We start from the raw sequence: 24,452 nt of genomic DNA on the forward strand, positions 1-24,452 counted from the left end.
CAGTGGAAAAAATTCACAACTATGACTGATAATCTGCTTCTTTGTAATGATGTCGACTAGTGTGTGTATGTGAGGTGGGGATTGGGTGTATTTTAAAGCTTTTTCATAAACAACTAGTATTTTTTATTTAATATCACTGTAGATTTTATAATAAAACTACTAATAAAGCTTTGCTTACAAATTAAACTTAGATTTTCTTGTGTTTATTTGTTTCCATGTTAGCATCGGCTTTAAGGCTTTAGCCATTTTAAAAGCTTAGCTACGAGTTATCATGCCACTGTTCAGAAACAGTCCTTGAAATCGTTTTGAAATCCAGCAGAATTTTTTTGTGATACTGGAGTCCTTTTGCTATATTCTGCGGTGGTCTCAAGTTGCTGGGCTTCCACTAAGGTTTTATTTAGGTATTTTCCACCCCACCCCCTCCATCTGATTTGCAGAAAACCATTAAAAACTGCTAGCATTTCTTTTTCTTTTTTGTGGGGTTCAAAGGATGCCTTTAAATGTCTTGTTTTCTTCAGCAACCAGAGAGATGCACTTAATCTTCACAAATGAGGAACAGCAGTCAGTTGGATTGTTTTTTGTAATTCTTCACAATTATTATCAATATAGTTGATCAATTAATGTCTTGTCTAACATTTTCTGTGTCTTTTCTTTTCTTTTATTACATCTGGTCTGTGTTTTAACTCTGTAATGTGGGTAAAAGAAGGGGCTCAAAATGGGATAAAACACCATTATCATTATTTATTGCTGGCTCGGTTGCAGTAGTCACACTTGCTTTCTTGTGTGTCACATTTCCCTGTTTGTGTAGTCTGCAGAATGCAATGTGGGAATTTAGCAGAACTCACTCAAGTATATTTCGAGCACTGGGGGAGAAATAGTATGCAATTAACAGGATATTCAAAAAAATATGTGGTCATTGTATATAAGGAAAGAAGATTTTAATTGCTTTATCGCATAAGTGATGACCTATTATTGTATTAATCCCGCACCAGGTGTAGTTTGTTTGTATCTGGATGGATGTCTGGTCATGAAATGTTGGCTAGATTTAGTTGCAGAATTTGGAGAAGTGAAAATAAGTGTTGGTTATGTGCTGTGAATGTGTTGGAGTTTTTCCCAAGTGGGGCACACCTCCGTGGAACCTGTAGACCCAAACAAGCAGAAAGTACCGGTGATACAGTGAACATACACCTGGTTTACTTTTTATTCTATTATATTCTATTTTATTATATTCTTGTATTTCCAACAATTCAGGAGCAGTGGGGATTTCCTCAACAGAGATACTTTAGTTCAAATATTTACCGGCTATAATGCAGCGTGTTGAACTTTGCCCTCCAGGTTCGGGCGCATTCACGTCTTTATTTTCGACTGGAAACGGGTATTATGGGAAAGGTTTACGACCGCCTGCGCGCTTTGTTTTTGTTACGAATCACCGTGAGTCTTTGGCTGCGCGTTGTCCTCTCGTCAAACATTTCTAAATCAAAGCGGATGGCTGCAATTACACCCGGTGCGCATGCCCGTCTTAAGTAAATGTTCCGTGCGTCCGTGCGCTCAGGCGCGCCCTAGGAAAGAATTTGCAGCCGGGCACGCGGTTGATATGACTGTTGTGACTTGTTGTGAATAGTGAAATCTCAATGACAAAAGAGCGTCAGCAAGGCCACAGCAGAAGGTTAGAGAAATAAAAACTGTAATAAAAATGTGCAATAGTCCTTTAAAGGAGCATAACCTCATATCTAATCGGATCTGGAGAGCCATCCAAGAGCCACAAACTCACCCCATGTTGATATTTCATTTTAAATGAATAAAACGACTTTAAAAAGAGGGAAGATCTCCACAAACGGTCATGTGCTGAGAGTGGAGGTAAGATTATGTCAAGATACAATTATGACGAAGTTGTGGAAGAATAATATGAAGCCCCCTTAGAAGACATAATTCATTCACACTTACTTTACACGAGCTTGAGTCACACTGCATTTTATGCTTATTAAATTACATAGACACCTTCATTTTACATGAAGTATCGAGAATAATAACCACAGAATCAAGGTAAACTTACAGTTGAGCATGGGAAACAGAGAATTTGATACAAAATGTCAGAAGGTGAGTATTACCTTAAGGAAATTGCTGTGTGGACCGTGTAACTAAAAAGTATAAAAAGTATTAGTATTAGTTAAAAATTATTTTCAGTTTACATTGGAGTTTGCTGTCTTATTGAGATATGTATATATAAATCATTTCTTTTCACTATCCAGTTGTTTATTAAAGTGTTGCCTCTAATCCAATATCCTCTAAGACCCAGCGCTATCAGTTAAAGCACACACTGGTGGCTGCTCCAGCAGCGCACTAATATCAGTCTAATGGTGAGTAATATAGATATGGGGATTTCTGCAGGTGTCAGAAAACAAGATAGGGTATTGACTGAAATCATTTTGTGTGCACGGGCTTGTCGCCAGTTGCATTTTTTCCTCCCCCCGGAGGTGCAAATAAAAGATTCTAGCCCACAAAATATCCATGTAGATGTAATTAGATAAAATGTTCCCTCCAGGTGTGTTTGAAGATGTTTTTACTTATTTATTTTGTGAAATCTGCTCAGTGTATTCAGCATTTTTCGCCCCCTTCCAGAAAGTTTAACTGCCGTGTTTGTCAGTCCTTAATGTTCCTGAATGCGCACTCCAGGTTTCCACACACGCTGGTGGAACTCTTAATAAGCAGCTCAGGTTTCAGGTGATCTGAAATCATCCTTTTAGTGGGACATAATCTCCGTCCTTTAGTACGCAGACAGAAATAGCTCTGTGTTGCAGCAGAATAGCCAGGTTTGAATGAGCCCCCAATCTAATCTTCTGTATAGGGAGTGAAGGGAACAAAAGTCGAGTAAAATTAACCATAAATCTATTACTGGAAAATCCAGTGAGCGCTGAGATGTGTTCATTAACACGATGACCAAATAATAATGAGAGCAGTTCATAGAAATGTAGCTGCTGAGGTCCCAAAGTTGGGTCAGGTGGATTTATCTACCCACCCTCCTCTGAAATAAAAATGATATTAAAGGAGCTTCAAAAAACAAAAAAACAAACAAAAAACAAACAAACAAACACATAAAATCAAATATTATAGTTAAAGCTCGGACTGATTCCACTTTGTCGAAATAACCGCAAAGGATTCTTCATCTTTCTAAGGTAATTCCCCTTCCCTTAAACTAAGTGGACCACTACGCTGGGGATATTTAGCCAACCTATTTATTTTTCTCATGTTTTGAGGGGGGAAACCCGGAGCCCGAGTGCTTGTCTCCTTAAACAAAGACCTCTCTAAGACATGTACTTGAAATAAACCTCTCTTTTCCTGGAGTTTATTCAAACAAACATGTTACCATAAACACATGAGGACTTTGAATCACCTTTTGTATACAGTTTAGGCTAATGAACGTACTTCTGCAAAGTCTTACATTATTGTACAAAACACGTTGCACTCAAGTTAAACATGCAGGGTCTCTCTCTCACTCTCTCTCTCTTTTTTTCTATTGGAGCAAACAAAATGAAAAGCATTTCAAACGGGAGGCGTCGTGGAGTCACCCTGCATATGCGGTAAATAGAAAGCACACAGAAGCAGTATAAAGTATGTACAGTAAAGGCCGGATTTTCTTCTGTTTTCTCATTGATTCGTTACATGCTCGATTTTTTTTTTTTTTGTTATTATTATTATTTTGATGCAAATCCTCGCTTTGGTCGAGTCAGTCTTCAAGAGTAAGCAAGCACAAAAAAGAAAAAAAAAATCCCACCGTCTGTTTCACATGTTAGACCTGTATATATTTACATTTAGATATGTACAGTGCAGCCATGTAACACGTCTTCATCATTAAAAAAAAAGAATCCAAAAAACCTGGACATTTAAACTGCTGTGCAAGTTCACTGGTAAACACATGTAACCCGCATTATCCACGTTTTCTTTTTCATTTTCTTTTTCGAAAAAAAAAAATAAAAAATGATTGCAACTAATCCAGTTTAGTCGTCTTTGATACCCCCCCTCCCCTGATCCGCAGGTAGCCCATAAGCTATGACACCGTGTCCGCTTATCACATATTTATATATATATATATATATATATTTGTATTTTTAAGGCCCCCCTTTTGGCCCGTCAGCTGTTGTATTGACAGGCGTTCAGGCTGGAGCCCGGGCTCTGCAGGCCGCTGTATCCAAATGTTGGATGCTGTTTGGATTTAAGTCTGAGAGAGGCCAGGCTGGAGTTGCAAGTGTCCCGGTAAACGCTGTACGGTGAGCCGGGAGGCCCGTAAGGACAAGCCGATGATGACATAGCTGAGTTGATGCCGGATGTCCCGATCCCATTCAGGTTGCTGATGTTGTTAAGACCTGGCGTGGGCATGCCGGGCACCGCGGAGTGGCCCATCCCGGAGGCCATGGTCATGGAGGAGATGGAGTTGGGGGCCGAGAACATGGACTGCGAGGTGAGGGGACTCATGGAGTTGAAGAAGGTGAAGTTCTTGGTGGACAGCGGTGCCGGAGTGAGGCCCTTGTTGGTCCAGTTGTTGTAGGTATAAGCCGGGTACATGTCGTCGTAAGGCTGCATGAGACCGCTGAACTGGGGCAGGTAGCTGTTCTTGCAAAGGTCCATCTGCTGGTTCCGCTCCCGCTTCCTCCACTTAGCCCGGCGGTTTTTGAACCACACCTGGAAGGGACACACAGAACCGTGAGCATTAACCACAGCAGAACGCTGTAAAATGTAAAATTAATTTTCTTGTCATAAAATAAACCTGCAACGTTGCTACAGATGATACAGGAATGACTCGAGTCCACATCCGAAGCAGCATTTCAAGCTCGTGTGATATTCAGTTCATGAAGCATAAGTGTAATTTTTTTTTTCTTAAAACGACACTAATGATCATTTATTGATGTCTGAATCATTTATTTCCACATATATTGTGGCAACAAGCTTCAGACCCCGCTTTGGTGCCCTTGAATTGTTGCCTTTAAGGTGAGTTAGTGTCTAGGGTGCCTTAAAACGTTTCATTAAAAGGAAACAAACAACAACAAATTAAAAAAAACAAACAAACAAAAAAACCCATTACAGAATAAAGGCATTTTTAACTAAATTATCTTTGAATTTTATAGCGGTTAATTGTTGATGAGTTAAAATCTTTTATAGGCCCACTGCATATTCAGCAGTTTCAGCTGCGGTCCCATTTTCAATGTTCTCAGATGTCAAATATCAACAACTGCTTTTTAATTTATGATTAGTTACGAAACACGCACTTCTTTTGTTTTTGTTTTTTAAAAATACCAAAACAGTTACTTACTTTTGCTTATTAAGATGAATCCGGACATTAAAAAGAAAGGATCCTTTTTTGAGTGAAATGCATATTCAGAGTTTCCATACCCGAGTCGACAAACTAGCCTTGGAGTCAGGGGGAGCAGTTTCTGCTGACGAGCTACAACCCGGTAAAATAAATACAAAATCAGCGAGACTGAATGAGTGGACATCCTTTAAGTTCATGTGGACGACGACTGCGGGATGTATTAATCCTAATCAGTGGACTGATGTTAGAAATTCGTTTTGGTTATATTCATATAGACTATACAATATATTCGACACTCTCTTTACAAATGTAATTTTTCCTTCCTGTAGACTATTTTGCCCTTTACAAATAAACTAGCAAATACATTAAATCGTTTATGAAAACTGTTTCCAGGTGTTTTGATATTATACATATTAGTATAAGACTACCACACACTTGTACATCACAACGAGAATGTGTGTTTACACCAGATCTAAGATGGAGGTGCATTAATGTAGATTTTTTTGGCCTCATTTCTTACAATGAAATAAGAAGTATTTCTAAAGATAAATCAGTGTAAATAAAAGGCGTGTGTGTCTGTGTAAGTCAGACGTAAAACCAGGTCCACAGAGCAACTCGAACGGCTCCGCGGATGACTCGAAATGAAACAGAAAAGCGCTTCTGGATATCCTCACACCTTATCAAAACCTAACAAAATACTAGTCGCTACTCTCCAATTCATTGTTAATTCATAGTAGAAACAATTTACAACTGGTATCACCAGACGGCCTCGCGGAAGCTATTTATAGTGGTGCGGGAACACTGTGCGGCCGACAAATTGTCCACAAAGACTTGAGCGATGTGACAGAGAGCTGTGGAGGAAACACTCAAGACTGCAGAGCCCAGCCTCGAGTTTCCTGCACCCAGCTATAAAATGCATGCTTTGGATTTTAATGACATTTGCACGACGAAAACCACGTTAAGAATATGAGTATAATGACTGACGTGTCAAAGTGTGCTTGTAAATATTATGAAATTATATTTAAAATCATAATTGCATCTTATTTAATGTAAATTGATCTTTAAAATATTTCCAATTATTTCAAATTTCACTGAATCTCAAACATTCAGCGTACCATCACCCCCTTTTTTTAATCCTAATATTATTATTTTTTTATTCCTAATGAAAAAGGGGAACGAAAGAAAAAAAAAAAGTCGCTGTTTAAATCTGAACCTGCTCGTGACAGCAGTGAGTTTCTTGGCTCAAAATGCATAAAAAGCAACTTATTTTCATTTTACACCTCAAACTGAAGATATTATAAGAACTGTGCTGATTCAAATATTATATTATTATTGTTATGATTCATTTTTACTCAAAACAGTTTAAAAATGTATCTAGAATAAATATAATACATGTAAGTCATATTCTTTAAAAAGCCATCTATATATATATATATATATATATGAGGAGAGACGTGAACGCTCTCCGTGGAGAAAAAAAAAAACAAGGGTCCAGATTTTCGATGATGTCATCAAAATGCGAATCATCCATTGGCTACATTAGCAGATACACCCTTTGAAAGGACCTGCAATTTCCAACAGATTCAACTACTTTTTTTTCTCCTTACTTTCTTTTTTAAAGCTTATCTTTCTTCTGAGTTTTCAGCACGAGACGTGTTAACATGACTGCGTGCCATTAAGGCCTGTAACGTCCTCTGTGCCAGTATTGGGAATTGTGCACGTGCTGTAATAACGGTAGATTTACTTTTGGATGCACCGTAGCTGACAGCTGACAGTCAGGGATGACTGCAACTTAATATGTTAACAATATTCTGCTGAAAACCTCCGAGGTCTTTGGAGACGGATTTTCGTAAGCGTGTATTTGAAATGTATCACAGATTTAGTTTATTACTTCTGATCCGTTTAAAGTCACCAAAGTCTGTATGTGACATGGACTCTGTTAAAAATAGGAATAGTGACTAACGCATGAATTCAGAACCTTCAGGGAAATGTACTGACTTTAATATACATCTGATTTCTCGCTGTACTGACAAACAGCATAAATGAGTCTGTGACATCCTTATTTGAAAATTTCTACAAAGTTCTGTTTTTCTTTTTGTTTTTGTTTTTTTAATACTTGAAATTGGGTAAAAAGTCTTGTGGAACCAAGTTCAAAAGTTACATATTTTGACAATTTAAAAAATATATAATTTTAAGTTATTAAAAAATATCTTCTTCATTTTCTTATAATTTTTTGTTGGTTTTGGAAGTTTAATAATTGCTGTTTTTGATGAGCGTCTACTTGGCCAGCTTGTCTTTATTCAAACTTTTCGTATGGTTTACGCACGGCCGCTATCTTACCCGGACTCTCGCCTCGGTCAGGTTGGTCCATACCGCGATCTCCTCCCTGGTGCTCATATCAGGGTAGCGATTCCTCTGGAACGTGGCTTCCAGCTCTTGCAGCTGCTGGCTGGTGAAGTGAGTCCGCTGCCGCCGCTGTTTTTTCTTCTTGGGGTCGTCCGCGTTTCCGTCATCGCTCCTGTGTTCAGCGTTTCTTTCCTTTTCTGTAGGTGACAAACCGGTGTGAAACAGCAGTACTCCTATAACATATTTTGAATGGCATGCAAATAAGGGAAGTTTAAACAATGAAGAAGTTAGTGTGTGTACGTCGACAGTTCAATATTTCCCACGAGGATTGAGTACAACGACGTGGATTTTTTTTTTAAGTAAAGCAATTGAAAAAGACCCACCGCGATGAAACCAACCATTTTGGCTAATTTATTTACGAAGTCATTCATAAAAAATAAACCTCAAAAGAACAGAAACAAATTAGTCACACATTCACAAACGTGTGTCAGAGTTAGCCATCGGATCGCTCCGGTTTTCGCTTAGAGATCAATATCTTTACGATGAGGTCTGCCCACTCTTATCTCCCAACTGTCTTGTATTTTGTGTCCTAACAATTGCCTCGTTAAACTTAAGAGGCCACACGCGCAAAGGTCAGTCACACACACACACACACACACACTCGCACACACAGAAAGGGAGCTAGGATTTTGAGAGTTTCCTAAAAACAAAAAAAAGCTTAAAATCACGACTCAAGATTGTTATTTAAAACGATTTACTGTCGTGACTGATAGCTAAAAAAATAGAACTAACTGACCTTGGTGTATTTTCTATTTGCTTCTAGTGCGCCCTGAAATACGCGAAGAAAGGCCAGAAAGGCCTCTGTTTTTTTCCCCTAAAATTTTGGAAAAGCTGAATAATAAAAAGTGTCTCCGGGAACTGTCAACACAGACCGCTTGGTTTTTAGTTTGGATTTGTGGATAGCTCCAATATTTATAGTTTGCTCTAATGCATTCACTGACAGCAGGCCAGGCTGCTCTGCACATTTTTCCCTGACACATCTCGGGTTCCTGCCAAATGTTTGGTTCTGGGAGCACAGTAAACAAAAAATGGGGAGTAACTGCACAAAAAGCGCTCACAAACACAAACACACTCAAATACTAAGATTTGATGGAAACACATTTTAGAGTTTGTCGTTTTCGTGCACGCTGCCCGATGACACACGGAAATAAATCAAGCAAACACAAGGGATATAAAAGTTAAATATTCTTTCTCTTTGTTCTGTAGCTTTTAAGTGCTGGAGATGCCTCTCTGACAGTTCGCCGTAAAAATGCTTACGGACACGTAAAATAAACTGTTACAGCACTCAGTGGGAAAAAGAATGGAGAGGCTAAAAGCACTCTGACTGTGTACCTGCCAACTCTGTGTCTGAAGACTCGCTGCTTGAGTTCTCTACAGTTTCTCGACTGCTGTTTGAAGTTCTCTGTAAATGAAACGCGGGGGCCACGTCGCGGGGCGGCGGTGCTCTCACTGCCTCTGCAATTCTGTCCAAATTCATCCCACCTTGAAGAGAAGGGTGCGTAAAAAGAGGAAACGGGGTGAATCCTGTGGATCGCGAGGCTTTCTTTCAGAGCTACGCTACAAAACATCCACCCGCTCTCAGACACACACCACGACATGGGATATTTAACCATGCAGGTTCGTTTGTTCTTCCACGCAAAACGTGCTTCGAGAGAATAGAAGAAAGAAAGGACAAAAAAATCACACGGCCCCGTTCCCCTCCTCTGAAGCAGTGACAGCCCTGTGCGCTCTCCTTCTATCCGCAGCAAGGAAAAGCTTCCACCCGCTGTGACTGAGAACAAGCTCCGGCTCTCCAACCCTCACATCAGACCCACCCATTAGCTGCGTTAAACCTCCCCAAAACAAGTCCCACCCACTAAACGTGACCGCTGCAAGAAAATACCCACCCAGACAAGACAAAGTCTGACGTCGCGCTTAACAAAGTGAAAAGGTGCATTTAATTAATTTTAGATTTATTAGACGTATATGTCGCATTTAGATCAGGAAATTTCTTCCAGTGTGAGTGGAGCGAAACTATAAGAGGTGACTCATCTGCTAAACACTCCTAACAAAAAACCTGCCACGGTGGCTGTCTGCTCATTTGTTAGTCTTAAGGCTAGTTATTGTTATTACTTTGTATTTTATTTCATTTTATTATTTTTTGCAGTGTACGCTTTGTCAATTATCGAGAGCGCACAAAGCGAAGCTTTGCTTTCAGGAGTAAAAAAGGGGCCTTTTATTCGCGCAGGCATGTTTGAAATGTGTCCAAAGCAATGCAGCTGGGCGCGCTTATACACACACGCTCGGCCACACAATGTATATCTCGGATATGTACCGAGCTGAATAAACATTTGCCATCCAACACGGTCCTGCCCAGTTACTGTGTCTCCAGTATGAAAAGTGCTCGATGATATCAGGCTCGTTGTGTGCGTGAATACGAGCGCTGTAACCTGACAAGAGTCGCTCTGTCAGCTCGCTCATTCACAAAGAGACAATCGGGAGTAATACACGGAACATTACATCTCTCATTATTTAACAGGATGTGTTTGTCCGTGCTGTTTTTTGTGCACCACATCGTTTGAACCACATCAGTCAAAGAATAAGTAATCTATCAGCAGCAGCAGATCGGTCTGCCCTGCACTTTGCCTAAACAGCCACCACCTCACCACTTCAGACATTACTGATATAATATATTTAAACTCCAACAACATGCACTCAGAATCCAACCGCTATAGATCCCAGCCTTTCAGTGACAACCGCAATATGACAAATGGACCGCTGCGAATGATGACACATTTGACTTTTGTGCGTTTTGTTGGCTATGACGCGCAAACAGCAGCAAGCAGTGGCTTGATAAAGGAGCCCCAACATCACCAGAACATAACGTCTTTGTATCCATTAGCAGTGCTAATTCAAACCAACCTCATCCCGCTAAAGATGGAAAACAAGTAAGATTAAATTAGATGCTACAGGGATTATAATCTGACATTCAGGTATGCGCAGTACTCGTGGTGCTTTAGAGCTAAGTGAACTGTAATGTGTCCGTGTGCAAAACTGAAGAGCTGAGTTGCTGATCGTAGTCTGTGTCGCACTGGCTATTTTCTTGTCTTTCTTGAATGCACAGATGCAGGTTAGATAATATTTAAAGTTTTACCCAAGCGCGGGGCTCTTTTATAGGATGGCAGAAATAGATTCCATGTAACTTTTGCATGAGAAAAGCTCTGCAGGCATTCTGCCACAGACTCGCCAAGAAGTCTCTGTTTTAACCCAAACCATGAGCTTTTCATCCACCAAACCAAGTATTTCGTTGCCTAACCAAATTGCGCATGAAAGCTGAAAATAATGTAAAAGAAAAGAAGGCCAGCGTAAAAAGCGTTTGTTTCAGACCACTATGAGTAACCCTTTACATTAAAGCAAAATGTAAAGGCCTTTACTCGTGTAACTGGAATCTGTGGGCAAAAGTCTCCATTTAGCATTAGGGTTTGAGTCATTAGACGCACAGAGTGTATAAATCACATTTCTTATTTGAAAGTTTGAGTTTGTATTTGAGATAAATATATTTTCTATTTAAATGTGATGTGCCTGTAGGTGTTTTGTTATAATATGACAAACACTTACGGGCAATAATAATTTATTGAGTTAAATCACCTCTGAGTGACCAGAAATCACAGGTTTACTGAATGTAAAGAGTTCCAGATTTCTCTTTCTAAGCTGATTAAAGATCAGTATAATTTGGCCACATCTTCGATATGAGACCAGCTGACCTGCTGGCTTGCTCGGCCAGTCTGCTACCTCCTTCAGGTAGAGTCGCACATCAGGCCTCAGAGTCTCAGGCTGACAGACAGTCAGACTGTCACAGGCGCCAGGGTCGAAGACTTTCGGCCATTGTATGAGCGTATGACTTTTGACACGAGATCCTCGTTTTGTTCAAAACGCCCCCGAAGGGTTTTTTTTTTTTTTTTTGGCAAAGAATTGTGTTAGCTCTCAGAAATCACCTGCCGTGTTCATCAATATTTGCTCAGCCTTTCTGCACAGAGAGAGTGGCACGTGTTTTCATAGACATCTACACTGAATGCACTCAAGAAATTTGAATACAGCGAAACTCATCAACGAACTTTTTAAATTTTTAGTGCACAGTGTGTAACTGTTGTATTACTATGGCATAAGTATTTGACTAGCTAATATGAATGCGTCACCTTAACCTACTGAGGATCGCAGTCAACAAGTTTACCGCCGCAGCTTACCGAAGTGCTTTTGGGCACGACACCAGCATCGCCTACCTGCTTACTCATATTCCAAGATGGTTAAATGGTTTGGACACAATATTTGAAAACAACAAAAGTTCATCTGCATCTAAACTCTGGAGTAAGAAAGCAGAAAAGGCGTTGATGAGGTGAACTCGAGGACCTCGTGACCAGCAGGTGGTCTTTACTATTCAGGTTGCGAAGGTTGAGTGAAAGAGACTACCTGTTGGTAGCTGGTAGGGTTTAGTGGGAGGTAGTCTATCAATGAAGTGCTTAAAGCTCTAGCTTGTTTCAAGATTGCAGCGGACTCCTGAAAAACTAAAATCAGCCTAGAAAAAAGTCTTATGTGCCATAAAGTATTAGCAAAAGCAAAAGCAGCGGTAAAAAATAACAATAAACCCAGTGACTCTTGAAGTCAATATTATGGGATTTACAGCACAAAGAGATTCGCCATGGCGGAGCTCTTATGAATTCTACTTTGTTCTGTCCACATGTTCCTGGCTGATAGATGGGGGTAATCTAAATACCCAGCCTCCTCAGCCTCCATCTATGCCCGCGTCCCGCTCCTCCAGCACTCTGGAGGGCACTTGCGTGTGATGGATGAGTTAAAAAGCCTTTCCATCCGGCAGGACAGGTTAAAGGCCAGTGGCTAAGCAAACACTCATATTTTTCCCCCCAAGAAGTGAAAATAAACTCGGCGAACGCCGTGAATCACACACAAAAATACAGTCTTGGTTTATTTTTCTCTCCAGGGAAAGCGAGCACAGTAAAGCTAACCACAGGACCGAAAAAACAAAGCATATAGAAAATTAAAGCTGGCGAGCTGATTCAAGAGCAGTACAGCAGCGGAGATGTAACTGGACACGGTGCGTAACTGGAGAAGGACAGAGCTGATTATTGCCTTGGTGATGGTTTCCCTGCTTGGTCCAAGGCCTGTTTGACCTGAGGTCTGACAACCAATAAACAGCCTGTGCAGGGAATGCAGGTGTAAATAAAACAACGTCTAATAGCCAGCACAGGGAAACACCCATAGGACAAATCCACTAAACTGCAAGAATATGTAAAATTTCCTTTTAAACCCCTTCATTCGTTGTTAAACCAGAGCCAGTCCGCCACACGTTCGGTCGTTTCTTTTAGTTTTACATACACGCGGTGTTGATATTTGAAAAGAGAGTGGTTCTTAATATGTGAAAACATAAAAATATACATATACTGCCTTTTAGGGTGAAACTTGATTGCTACTGCATATTATTATTTCCTCGGGGAACGTTTTGTGAAAGGTTGCACACGATGTTTCATTTAAATTTCCCCCAAACCTCGAAATTATTCCAACTTTTTTACGTATCTTTTTAACGAATGGGGGATTCTTGGTTTTTTGTTGTGATTAAATCCAGAAAAGACTGATTGGTTTATTTTTATGTGAGCTACGACTGCTGGATCTGAAGAAAAAAATTAAATGAAATATTTTCCACTGAACAGATTGGCATGTTTATGTGTCGTTTGTAGCATCTGGCTTGATGTTGCTTCGTTTTTCCTTTTGTTTTTAGTGTTTAAAAGATAAATGGTTGGGATTTATCACCAGAAAGATGAAAAAAGTTCATTGTTTGTATATGTACTTATTTATCTATTGCCGATGCCAATTTCACAGAGCTCCATAATCATTTTGCAGCTAATGAATCACAATATCCACTCTCTTCCGGTTATGCAATTGGGGGTCGCGGTCGGGCTGGAGCCTATACCAGCTGTCATAGAGCGAGAGGCGGGGTACACCCTGGACACGTCTCCAGTTTATCGCAAGGGTAACACAGAGATACAGACAACCACTCACTCTAGACTTGTACTTCACAATCAGCAGTCATCCTAACATCCTTGCGTTTGGACTGTGGGAGGAATCCGAGACCCACAGAGACACGGAGCGAACATGCAAACTCCACACAAAATCGCCTCAGCCGGATTCTAACCCAGTCCTAACCACCACCACACCACCGTGGATCTGAATATATATATGGATATTTTGAAAAGTCAAACATAATCAACATGTTAAACTGAGCACAGAAAAATGTCATACCAGATTCCCCACAAGAAATCACATTCTTCGACAGATTCAGTTCCATTCCAGTTGCCTGAAAAACACAAAAAACCCAATTAAATCAAACTTTCTCCTCCAAATAAAAAAAAAAATCAAAGAGGCTAAACACACCTATTCTCATTAAACCACATCATATTATAGTTACCATTACAATGTTGTTGTTTTTTTAATATTGAATAAATGAAAGTTTGTTTAAAAAACAAGTCAGAGCAGGCTGTGTCACAATCCTACAACAGCAAGTTTAATTCTTTCTGGACCCTTGGCTAATACATTTGTATTAAAATTGATTGTGAGAAGAAACATGCAAGACAATTAAGGACAATAGCAAAATTAATAAACTGATTAATACAACTTAAAAAAATAACGCGAATTTTGTGGTAATATTTATTCGTTTTTAAAGAAAGGATTTTCATGTTTTCGGCTCGCAGAATGAGAAACACCCTCTCCCTTGCCCATCACAGACCCTCAATTCCCCCCCCCCCCCCTCTCTCTCTCATACACACACACACACACACACACACACACACACACACACACACACACACACACACACACACACACACACACACAGAGCGAAAGATTGACCCTCTTATCTAGAGGAATCCCTTTGCTGCTTTTATGTCCTCAGTAAATCTTTACTCAGTACCCTTCGTACTTTCGTCCTTCGCGCTTCAGTGCGCGCACACGCTTGTACTCTATATTAGTTACTCTAAGTATCTAATGTAGTGTTTTTCTGGGCTACAGTGGGAATAATGTTGTAAGGTGCAGCTGGCTGACTCTAATGCTCAGACAAACTATTGTCACACTCGCTGCTGCAGTTCTATGCCAGAAATCGTTGCTGTGCGCAAAGCTCTATTCGCTCAGTCTCTACTCCAGGTTTTTGAAAACCAAATGGCCAACAGCATGCTCTTCCTAAAGGAGTCGGCGCTTTTAAATATTTTATTTTCTTCTTCACGCTGGACACATCTTCCCCTCTGATTCACATTCCCAATATCTTGAAGTGTTAAAAGGCACAGAGCGACCTGCCCGCCGACACCTTCTGACCAATTCCCACAGCTAAAATCCACTGACCTGACACGACACCGTGCGTGCCTTACTCACCAGTTGGTTCCCAGCAGAAGACAGAAAAACGGAATAAACCCTCACGGTTTCCCCATGCAGGTGTTCAGTAAATCCACTTTAGCGTCAGCTGCGCGTAAATGCTGCGTCCGCGGTAATCAGCACTTTGGTCGTCTCTGTGACGATACCTTGGTTTTCTTCACTGCTCTGCTGCACGCCTAGCGTTGACGTCATCACACCGCAACCCCCCGCTGCCGCCGCCACCACCACCAACACCTCCCCCGCTGTCACCCCCCAATCACTGGTCTCCTTTTCATCCCATCGCATCTTCATTTGAACTTTTCTTAAAAAAAAGAAAAAAAAAGACATCACTGAATTCCTCACCTGTGCTGCCATCAGCACCTGACGTCACCTTCTTCTTCCTCCCCATCTTAATTCACGATTTTCTTCTCCGCAAAATATGTTCTCAAACGCTTTTTTCTGACTTTTACTTTAACATAGGAAAGCAACAAGTGATGTAATAATAATAAACCTATTTGGTGTGTGTGTGTGTGTGTGTGTGTGTGTGTGTGTGTGTGTGTGTGTGTGTGTGTGTGTGTGTGTGTGTGTGTGTGGCGTTGACGAAGGACAGTTTCGGCGTAAAAAAAAGGTGAGAAGAGTTTTCTTGATTTTCATCAGAGGGTGTTTGTCCTCACACCGATGACCATCAGCTTGAGGAAAGAAAAAAAATCTATTTTGAAGAATTCACATAAAAGAAGACGCACATCCTGTTATATGTAGACATATATATATGTGTGTGTGTGTGTGTATACATATAAAGATAAAGATAAATGTTTATTTGTTTATTTATTTATCACAGTTTAAATAAATTCAAAAAACCAAAAACTGTAAATCACACACAACCACACATCTTAAAGTTTTGTGTAACACATAGGTTAATTTTAATTAATTAATTTATTTTAATGTAATGACTTAAGTTGTTTTTCAAGCACGAAAAGATCCCAATATTTTGCTGACACAGGCGACAACATTTTATTTCTATAAGTTGGCATCAGGCTTTTGCGTGGTTGCGCACTGGCCGTATTTTCCTCTTCGATAATGAACCGGGTCGGCAAACAATAAGCCGTCTGACCATTGTGAACCTCTCTGTTAGCAGATGATTATTTAACGACTAATTGTTCATTTTTGCACGCAGGGTCCAGATTTGTTTTGTCCTTCAAAGTAAAACATTCGATCTGCATCCCATTAAAAATGGTCTGAGGTTTTAAATGGAGGAAATATGACCGAGTTGTGAACAAGCGTTTGCGCCCTAAAAAGGGGAAATAATTAGGCTAATGTTTTCTGTAAAAGGAAGACGAAGCCATTCAGGCCTTTGTGTGTCCGTGAGCGGTTGCAGAGAGAGCGAGAAATAGAGTAAAAACGCCATGCCAACAAAACAACTCTTGCAAAAGCAAATAAACGGAAGATTTAGGTCGGGTAAACTCTGCAGCGTTGCTGTATCAACGGACAAAAAGCATGAAGAGAGACGCAAAGTAACAGCGAAGGCCACAAGAAACACATACAGAGATTAGAGTTGTTCCACCGTAGCCGTGGAAGGACTGCATCACCGATTAGGCCACGAATGAAAATAAAACAAAGAAAATATAATAAAAAAACCTAAAAGAAATTTATTTTAAAAGAAAAATGAGTGACTGAAAAGTTATTACAAGTCCTAATTGTCTTTGCTAGATAGATGATCCTTGGGACAAAACACACTTTCAGGCCGGATTTCAAGCGTCCGCAGCCAAGATTGTGCAGCCCACGCACACAGCCGGCCCCACCACTGAACCACCGCAGAGTTCGTGTGGCAGGGAGTATTTCCAGCTTCACATACTCAATTTACAAGCTCCTTCTTTTGGCCTGAGACATGGGAGAAAGTGCGAAATTTGTCCCACCCTTACACTTTCCTTTTTAACTCGGCCAAGAGCTGCGCACAAAGCAAAGCCCAGCTCTGAGAGAGGGATCCCGGAGGGATTAAAGGCGAGCTGCAGGCCTCCCTTTAGGACTCGGAGAGACCTGCTTCCCAAGGTGCCTCTTGGAGACAGGGAAGGCTGTATCTGGTCATGTTAATATTTATCCTGTGCATGCAGGAGATACTAAGGAATCCACAGACCCGAAACTGCAGAAAAGCCAGACAATTTGTACCATAATCATTTACTGCCAGGAGGTGCTTGTGCTTAGAATCAGGAGCCACTTTTTGCTGGATATTACTGTCACAACCAAGTTTATTATGGTAAAAGACAATAATAACTTACAATTAATTTACTTTTAATGTAAATTAAAAGTTTGCAGTTAAACCAACTTTATGCCTCAGACATGTGCCTCTGCTTGGCTGGAGCAACAAAGTAAATGTGTTATGGCTCCTTTAGACTCCAGTACTGACTCCAGCTACTTTGTATGAAATTGTATCCAAAAAATAGTAAAAATACTCTACAAGCATGTGTAATTGTCAACCTGTGAGACCTGGGATGCTAAATAATGAGTCTTTTACTCTCTGTCTCGCGCGCACACACACACACACACACACACACACACACACACACACACACACACACACACACACACACACACACACACATGCTCACACTCTAATTAGGCAGTAGGCTGGCAGGAGAATGCTGTGATTACTCCACGAGTTACTCGAAGAGTTAAGTAGTACCCTGAAGGTGAGGCAGTGGCCTCTTCTCTCCTGTGCAAATAGGTGGAGGGATTGTTAGGGCTGTTAAGAGTGTATGTGCGAAGGGGGAGGAGGTGTGTATCTGTGGCCAGGAGCTGTCTGATGGTCACCTCTGCAGCATAAATAGTTATTCCTAAATAACACAAGGGCTAATCCAAGTTTGAGAGGTGGAAAAAAACAAGCCCAGAGTGCACAAAATGCCAGATTGCTTTTTGGAGAAGTCGGAAGGGTGAATTTGTGTGTTTGGGATACATTTAACACACACACACACACACACACACACACACACACACACACACACACACACACACACACACACACACACACACACACACACACACACACACACACACACACACCAAGCATTGCACATTTTATATTTATTGTCTTTTTTTGCTCTCGCCAAGCCCACAAAAAAACGGAAAGAAAAGAAAAGGTTCTCATTTTTGTGTTTTTCTCTTCACTGTGGCCTTTTCAGCAGTGACGCTCAACAATGGCCACATCCCTGATGATCATAGTAAAGCAGTGCTGGTTGCATTAAGGCCCATTTCCGCTGAGCGAGGCTTATAGAAGTGCTTTTGCACCACGTGCAATCCAGACTCTGTAGAATCAATCAGGAAGGTCTTGCAAGCTTGACGCCAGGCTGCTCGACGGGATGGAAAACCTTTTGTAACATCACAGCCGACCTTCTAACTCAGAGCAGAGCTGGAGAATCTGCCGGCATGTCAACAAGCTAAACACCCAACCAGCCAGCCTGCCCAGATGCTCAGACGGACACACGACAGCCTGTTATACACACTCTCAGCAAGCAATGCCGAGGTATTTACTGCATAAAGTTTCCACTACTGTGGATATATCCTCTTCAAAACATTTAAGTGGACAAGGATGAAGTCATCCTCTCATCACTAGGGTTATTATAAGGAATGGATGCTTCCCAGTTGCCTCCCCCCCCCCTTTGAAGAAGTCCCCCTTGAAGTGTGTTGAAAACACAGATGTCACAGTTTCCAATCGGCAGTGAAATTAGTGATGTTTTGATTACACTGGGCTTGGAGATTACTAACATAAACAGGTCTGGTGCATAGATCATCTTTTCAAGAGGAGGCATCATTCCCTTTTTCCACTCTGTCCAAACTCGGCAGCTCTCTCGGGCTTAGTGCTGATGAGAATCGGACGTCCAGCTTCCAGTTTTTCATCTGAGCATAAACTTAATGCTGACTAAGTGATATTTCCTTTTGTTGTAATGTTTCACTGGCTAAACTAAAACCGGCTGACCTGGAGAGCCTTACTCAGCACCAGAGTGACAGAGTTTCACTTCTTTATTAGATAAAGCAATAAGATTTACTCATCTTATTTCATTCATGCTTTTTATATCTGACAGACTGACTTTAATAACAAATTAGTACTGTAAAACAAAAATCTGAAAACGATCAGCTGAATACGTATGATTGTTTTTTAGCTACAATAATAAAAGGACATTTAATTTCTATTGCACCAAATCACAACAGCAGTTGCCTTAAGGTACTTTATATTGTAAGGTAGAAATCCTATAATGATACAGAGAAAGCCCCAACAATCAGACGACCTTCTTGAGCAAGCACTTGATGACAGTGACAAGGAAAAACTCCCTTTTAACAGGAAGAAACCTTCGATAGAATTCAATTCAATAAAACTTTATTGATCTTGAAGGTTAACCCCGAAGGAACCGGGCTCAGGGAGGAGCAGCCATCTGCCGAGGGGAGGAAGACAGGACAAAATCAAAGCTGAATTGAGTTATTGTGCATGTTGATTGGATGACATAGCTGCAACAGGTTAGCTGCGTGAACCCCATTTTCCAGTATTTGGAGTAATATCTGTAGCAGCCGACCACACTGACCTAATTTCCTTCAACTGACCTGACACCATAATTTCAGCTATGAAACTGAGTAATTCTGTGTGTTCTATGCATAAATTGTTAAATTATAAAATATATAAAAGACAGAAAGAGCTTCCAGGTCTGAAAAGCAAAGTCAAGCGGAGCCACGGAGAATTCAGGGTATACTGATTATGTACATTATTACTGACAAGTCACCACAATATAAGCGTGTATTATCCCTCTGTAAACATTCGATGTAAGGCTTCACTAACCAATGGAAGCCATTATAGTCCATCCTTCATTTCCAGTTTATAGGTCTAAGTTGGCATTCGATTCCAGCTGCTCAAATACAAAACAAAACAAAAAACTTCACGCAGTAGCTGCACATCTCTCGGTGCTCTCTTATTACATTTTATTCATCAAGCCAGCTGAAAGTTGAGAAACGTGCAGTAGCAGCATTGACACAAGAGATCACCAGCATCCAGCAGGAGTTCATGTCCAGAGGCAAAGAGTCTTAAACAATAAGCCATCGCCATGTTCTGGACGATAAGATGTTAAGCCTCAGATATTTGTTCCACAATGAGGCTTCCATATCTGTTTATCCCTCCAATCCACGTGCACCATAAATGATAAAAACTAATCCAGAGGAGCAGGCCTGTTTTTTATTCAGGAACACCTTGAGCTACAATGGACCAGTGGTGCTATAATATCTGTTATCCCAAATGGGATTAACATACTGATTTCACTCACTGAGGGAGTTTCTCTATGTCTGCCTGTTGCTGTGTATGCTATTTAATTTGATAATGATTTAAAACAGGTAGAGAATTTGTGCTTTTTAATATCAGCTACATGAAAAAAATCCTATTTTTCCCCCGTTTTCAGTTTTGATAGATTGTTTTATTTACTATCTCTTTCTCCAACATCTGGATTCTGGCCTCTGGAGCAGCACACAGCACTGAAAAAGCTTAGCTGTGGACGAGATCTGAGATTTATGGTGGTGGCTTATAGCACTCTGCTGTGTATGGGATAGCGTTGTCCTGCTTCGTCCCACTAAGTTCGCTGTACTCTCACCCGCTTTCACTCCAGGCTCTGGCTCGTCGAGGAAAACTGTCCGCCCACTTTTCCCCCTCTCAGTCTGCTTCTGTCACCAGCGAGGGACAATAAAAACCTCGAGGTCATGTGGCTGCTCTGGTTACAGGGTTTTGACTGTCGGATTTGCAGGAAAGTGGCTGAACTTTGGTGCTTCACATTCAGATGATTTAACTGATTTTTGATGGGTTTTCTCACCATGGCAGTTTATTTGCTTGACAGAATAAACCTCAAGTATTTAATTTACTTATCCACTTGTGTGTAGCAGAAATAAGTTGAACACAGTGCCAACTTATCATCGCCTCTAAAATTGATATGATGAACTACTTTACAAAATAAACTATTAGAGAAAACCACGATTGCTCATTTAGAGCCCTGCATTTGGGCAGTCTGATATTCATTCTCTCACTACCAACTTATGTAGGAAGCATAGCCATCACCATCTTGGTTTTTAAAACCGGCTGTGACGAGTGACAGGCTGATCTGACTGAAAGCACTGCACACTTGGATGGTAGTGACTTGTAAAGCATACTCTACTTTATCCTCCTTTTTGACTCAAATGGAAACCACAATTTAGAAATGAATACCATCATGTGTTCAACTAAATCGAGGGAGGGTGCGATCTTTTTATTTTTATAAATATCTGTATAATCTGGCTTCTTTTTGCAACCACAGGAGTTGCTGCCTGCTGACAAATTGGAAAGAATGCAGATTTAAGCCAATTGTGTATTGGTTTCACTTTTCAAACCCAGAATCCTCATCCATGTTTTCATTTCAGTCAGCGTTGAAACTAAAAACTCCACATTCATCTGTTATGTGCCTCATTTGAGTATACAGCGGGGCTTTTAGAGCTCTTATTCTGAAAAATGCTGCTTCTGTGAGGCTTTGCTTGGGTGAAGTTGCCAAGAAGTTGTTGAACAGTGAGTACAATGAGAAGTGCCAAAATCACAGTTTGTGGAATGGCCACTTGAGGCTGGCTCCTGTGCTAAAACATTTGCAGCACGACACATTAAACATTTTTTTAACCTGGTAGAAAAACAGATTTTTGTTTTAATAGCTACGTCATCCCTTTGAAACCACAGTAGTATGGAAGCAACAGTGTTTTTATGACCTCTCCATTTGAAATGTGTTAATCCAATTCAAGTTTGCATTATTAGGGCTGTGGCCGCTTTGATTGACAGTTGGATACCAGGACAGGTGAGTATAGCTGGTAGATGTCTGCTGAGCTTCAAGCCCTTTTACATCACTTTTTATGTAATTATTTCAGGAACAATGTGGCTGACCATGCGGTACTCTAAGGAGCCTGTATATTAAGACTTTTTAGCAGACATCCTTCTGTTTGCCATGAATTCACACAGTCAATGCCAACTTTCTATGGCACTTAGCATTAGCTGATAACTCCATAACAGCAGTCCACTCTGTTGTCCATATATGGTCACCTCAGGTGCAAACCCCCCCCCCCCCTCCCCCAAACAAATCAAAAACATAAATAACTAATAAATAAAGAAAATAAAATTAGGAAAACCCCTTAAAAGGAGTTTGCAAACCAGTGCGTGACTTTGGCCATCTTTTATATACAGTTTATGTGATAGCGCCTTTAACCGCTCAGTTTTTGCACAGAAAATGACAACAAATACAAGATTACAAACAGTATAGTATTTCATACCTTTGTGTACTGTCAGCTGCTCGATGTTCCAGTTATCAGTAATGCCAGGATCAGATAACAGAAGTTTTAAAACACTAAACTATTTGGAAATCGGGCCAGGTCACACATGTAAGGAGAAACTTGACAGATATTCTACTCTCACTCAAAGTGACTTTGGCAATAATAGAATAACATCCACACTGCAGGAAATTATAATCGTCATCTTGTCAGAGGACAACACGCACGACCTCACATGATGTCATGGGGGCGTAGATGTAAACAAAGATGGAGGCTGTGGTTGTAGCAGCATTACTTTGCAGTGAGGTGGAAAAACACAAGGTTAAACTGACAACAAAGTGGTTGGATAGACACTGTCAGCACAAGTTGTCTATTCAAGGTAAGACTTTGACTGCCAACAGTATGGTCGCTTATATTCCCTTTGATATTATGGGTCTCAGATTTGTCTTTGTCGCAGCTGATACTATCAGCATGCAAGCAAGCAGTTTGGGAGGTTACCAGATAATCTGGGATGACCACTGGCACTCTCAAAATAGAAATTAGCCTACTTTAATGTAGCCTTATTGTGGTATAAAGGCTTCCCAGTGGGGTGGTGCACACTGTGGTCATACCCATATCAGAGGTTAGTTATTTGTGCAACTGTGTTTTTCAAAAAAGTTTTAGTTTACTGGTTGAAATGGACTGGCATACATGTCATTTTTCTACTTTTAGTGACCACGAGTCCAGGAGGGCAAGGTTCTAACCTCAGTGTGTGGTGAAAGTGTCAACTTCTGCACCACTGTACCACATATATGCCAGAATGTTAAAACATAAACAAGGAAACATTCAAACTTCGTTAAATTAAATTTTACATAATTTTGTACTTATTCCTCATATTGAACATTAAAGGAAAAATTGTGTTAGTACCTTTTACTGCTTAAAAATATACACAGCCTCCTTGGAGTCCAGTGACTCATGAGAGTGCAAAGGCCAGTGTCGGAAATCTAATTAGGGGTGGATTGTTGCTAAATGTTAAATCCAAAACTCTCATAATCTGAGCCTGGCATTGTGCAACAAGGCCAACGCATTAAAAAAAAAAAAAATCATAGCTTTTATATAGAAGCATATTTCTTAAACTTGAGTTCTATTTTAATGAAGTATTTTTATATAGAAACCTCACAAACAGTTTTTAAACCACTAACACACTGAAAGAATTTGTTTTAAAGAGAATGAACTCTGGTACTCTGCTACTTAAAAATAAATACAGCTTTAGCCAGGTGTTGGGCTGATCTCTATCTCTACAGTGCATGTCAGTCAGTGCTTCTCCACTTCCTCATTTTTTCTTTGGTTTCCCACCATTTAAGGCACATTACCGTGACTTCACTCTTTGCTGGTCCACTCAACTTCACCGCATCATGCACAATATTAGGAAAAATTCTTTTGGCCATCTCAAAAAAATTCAGTTTAAACATAATGGAAGTGTAATTGACGGGTAATTTCTAAATAAGTTGTTTTTGGCTTTAGTCAAAGAGCCCGAAGCTTACTCAGGTTGATGATGGATTTTTCTGGAACACTGAAACAGCTAATGTTCAGTCTTGCTTTGTATTTGAGTCATACGGCAGAAAAATGTTCATAGCATGATTCGCTGTTTCATGTTGTGCATCTCTGCAAATACTCCTCCAGCTTACTGTACCTGGCCACGTGTAATAACGATACATGGAGAATGAGAACTGTTAAAAGAGACAGTTCCAGCCTCTGCACCATGCCTATATAAACCTACTGACAGCAGGCTGGAAAAACAACTTGGCTAAGAAAGAGAATAGAAAGTAGAGGAGAGTTAATGAGGAAAAAGAGAGAGAGTGTGACCCACCCAGGTTTTGACCTATAGCTCTCTTTGTATTCCACTGACACAAAGATTTATTATGCAAACATCACCGGTCCCAAAAATACATATTGAAACAATTTTTGGGCAAACATGAAACAAAGTGAGCCTCCTGTGCTGTCACGGGAGTTTGCAGCTCAGTGTGGGCCGATGAGGCGGCAAAGAGAGCAGCAAGTGCATTAGTAGTCT

At 40.5% G+C, this 24,452-nt stretch overlaps 1 protein-coding gene across 2 annotated transcripts; it reads right to left on the reverse strand.

Moving 5' to 3' along the window:
- Positions 1-3,327: 3,327 nt before the first annotated feature.
- On the reverse strand, positions 3,328-15,246 carry pitx1 (paired-like homeodomain 1). 2 transcript variants are annotated; one of them, XM_026183015.1, is made up of 5 exons: positions 15,125-15,246; positions 14,003-14,057; positions 9,044-9,193; positions 7,646-7,848; positions 3,328-4,677 (listed from the first exon to the last, which is right to left on the reverse strand). In XM_026183015.1, the coding sequence occupies exons 2-5, from the start codon at positions 14,046-14,048 to the stop codon at positions 4,129-4,131; spliced, it is 948 nt and encodes a 315-aa protein (XP_026038800.1). In that variant the 5' UTR covers positions 14,049-14,057; positions 15,125-15,246; the 3' UTR covers positions 3,328-4,128. The 2 variants fall into 2 exon arrangements, with proteins under 2 accessions (XP_026038800.1, XP_026038801.1); XM_026183016.1 differs by lacking the exon at positions 9,044-9,193.
- Between the last annotated feature and the right edge of the window lie 9,206 nt (positions 15,247-24,452).

The sequence above is a fragment of the Astatotilapia calliptera genome, chromosome 10 (genome assembly GCF_900246225.1).
Source record: "Astatotilapia calliptera chromosome 10, fAstCal1.2, whole genome shotgun sequence".
Taxonomy (NCBI): Eukaryota; Metazoa; Chordata; class Actinopteri; order Cichliformes; family Cichlidae; genus Astatotilapia; species Astatotilapia calliptera.

Coding starts and splice junctions, on each gene's coding strand:
- pitx1 (XM_026183015.1), bottom strand. CDS start 14,048: ATGGAACTGAATCTGTCGAAGAATGTGATTTCTTGTGGGGAATCTG. Junction 7,849..9,043: donor TTCAGACACAGAGTTGGCAG/GTACACAGTCAG, acceptor TGTCACCTACAG/AAAAGGAAAGAAACGCTGAA. Junction 4,678..7,645: donor TGACCGAGGCGAGAGTCCGG/GTAAGATAGCGG, acceptor TGTCCCTTCCAG/GTGTGGTTCAAAAACCGCCG.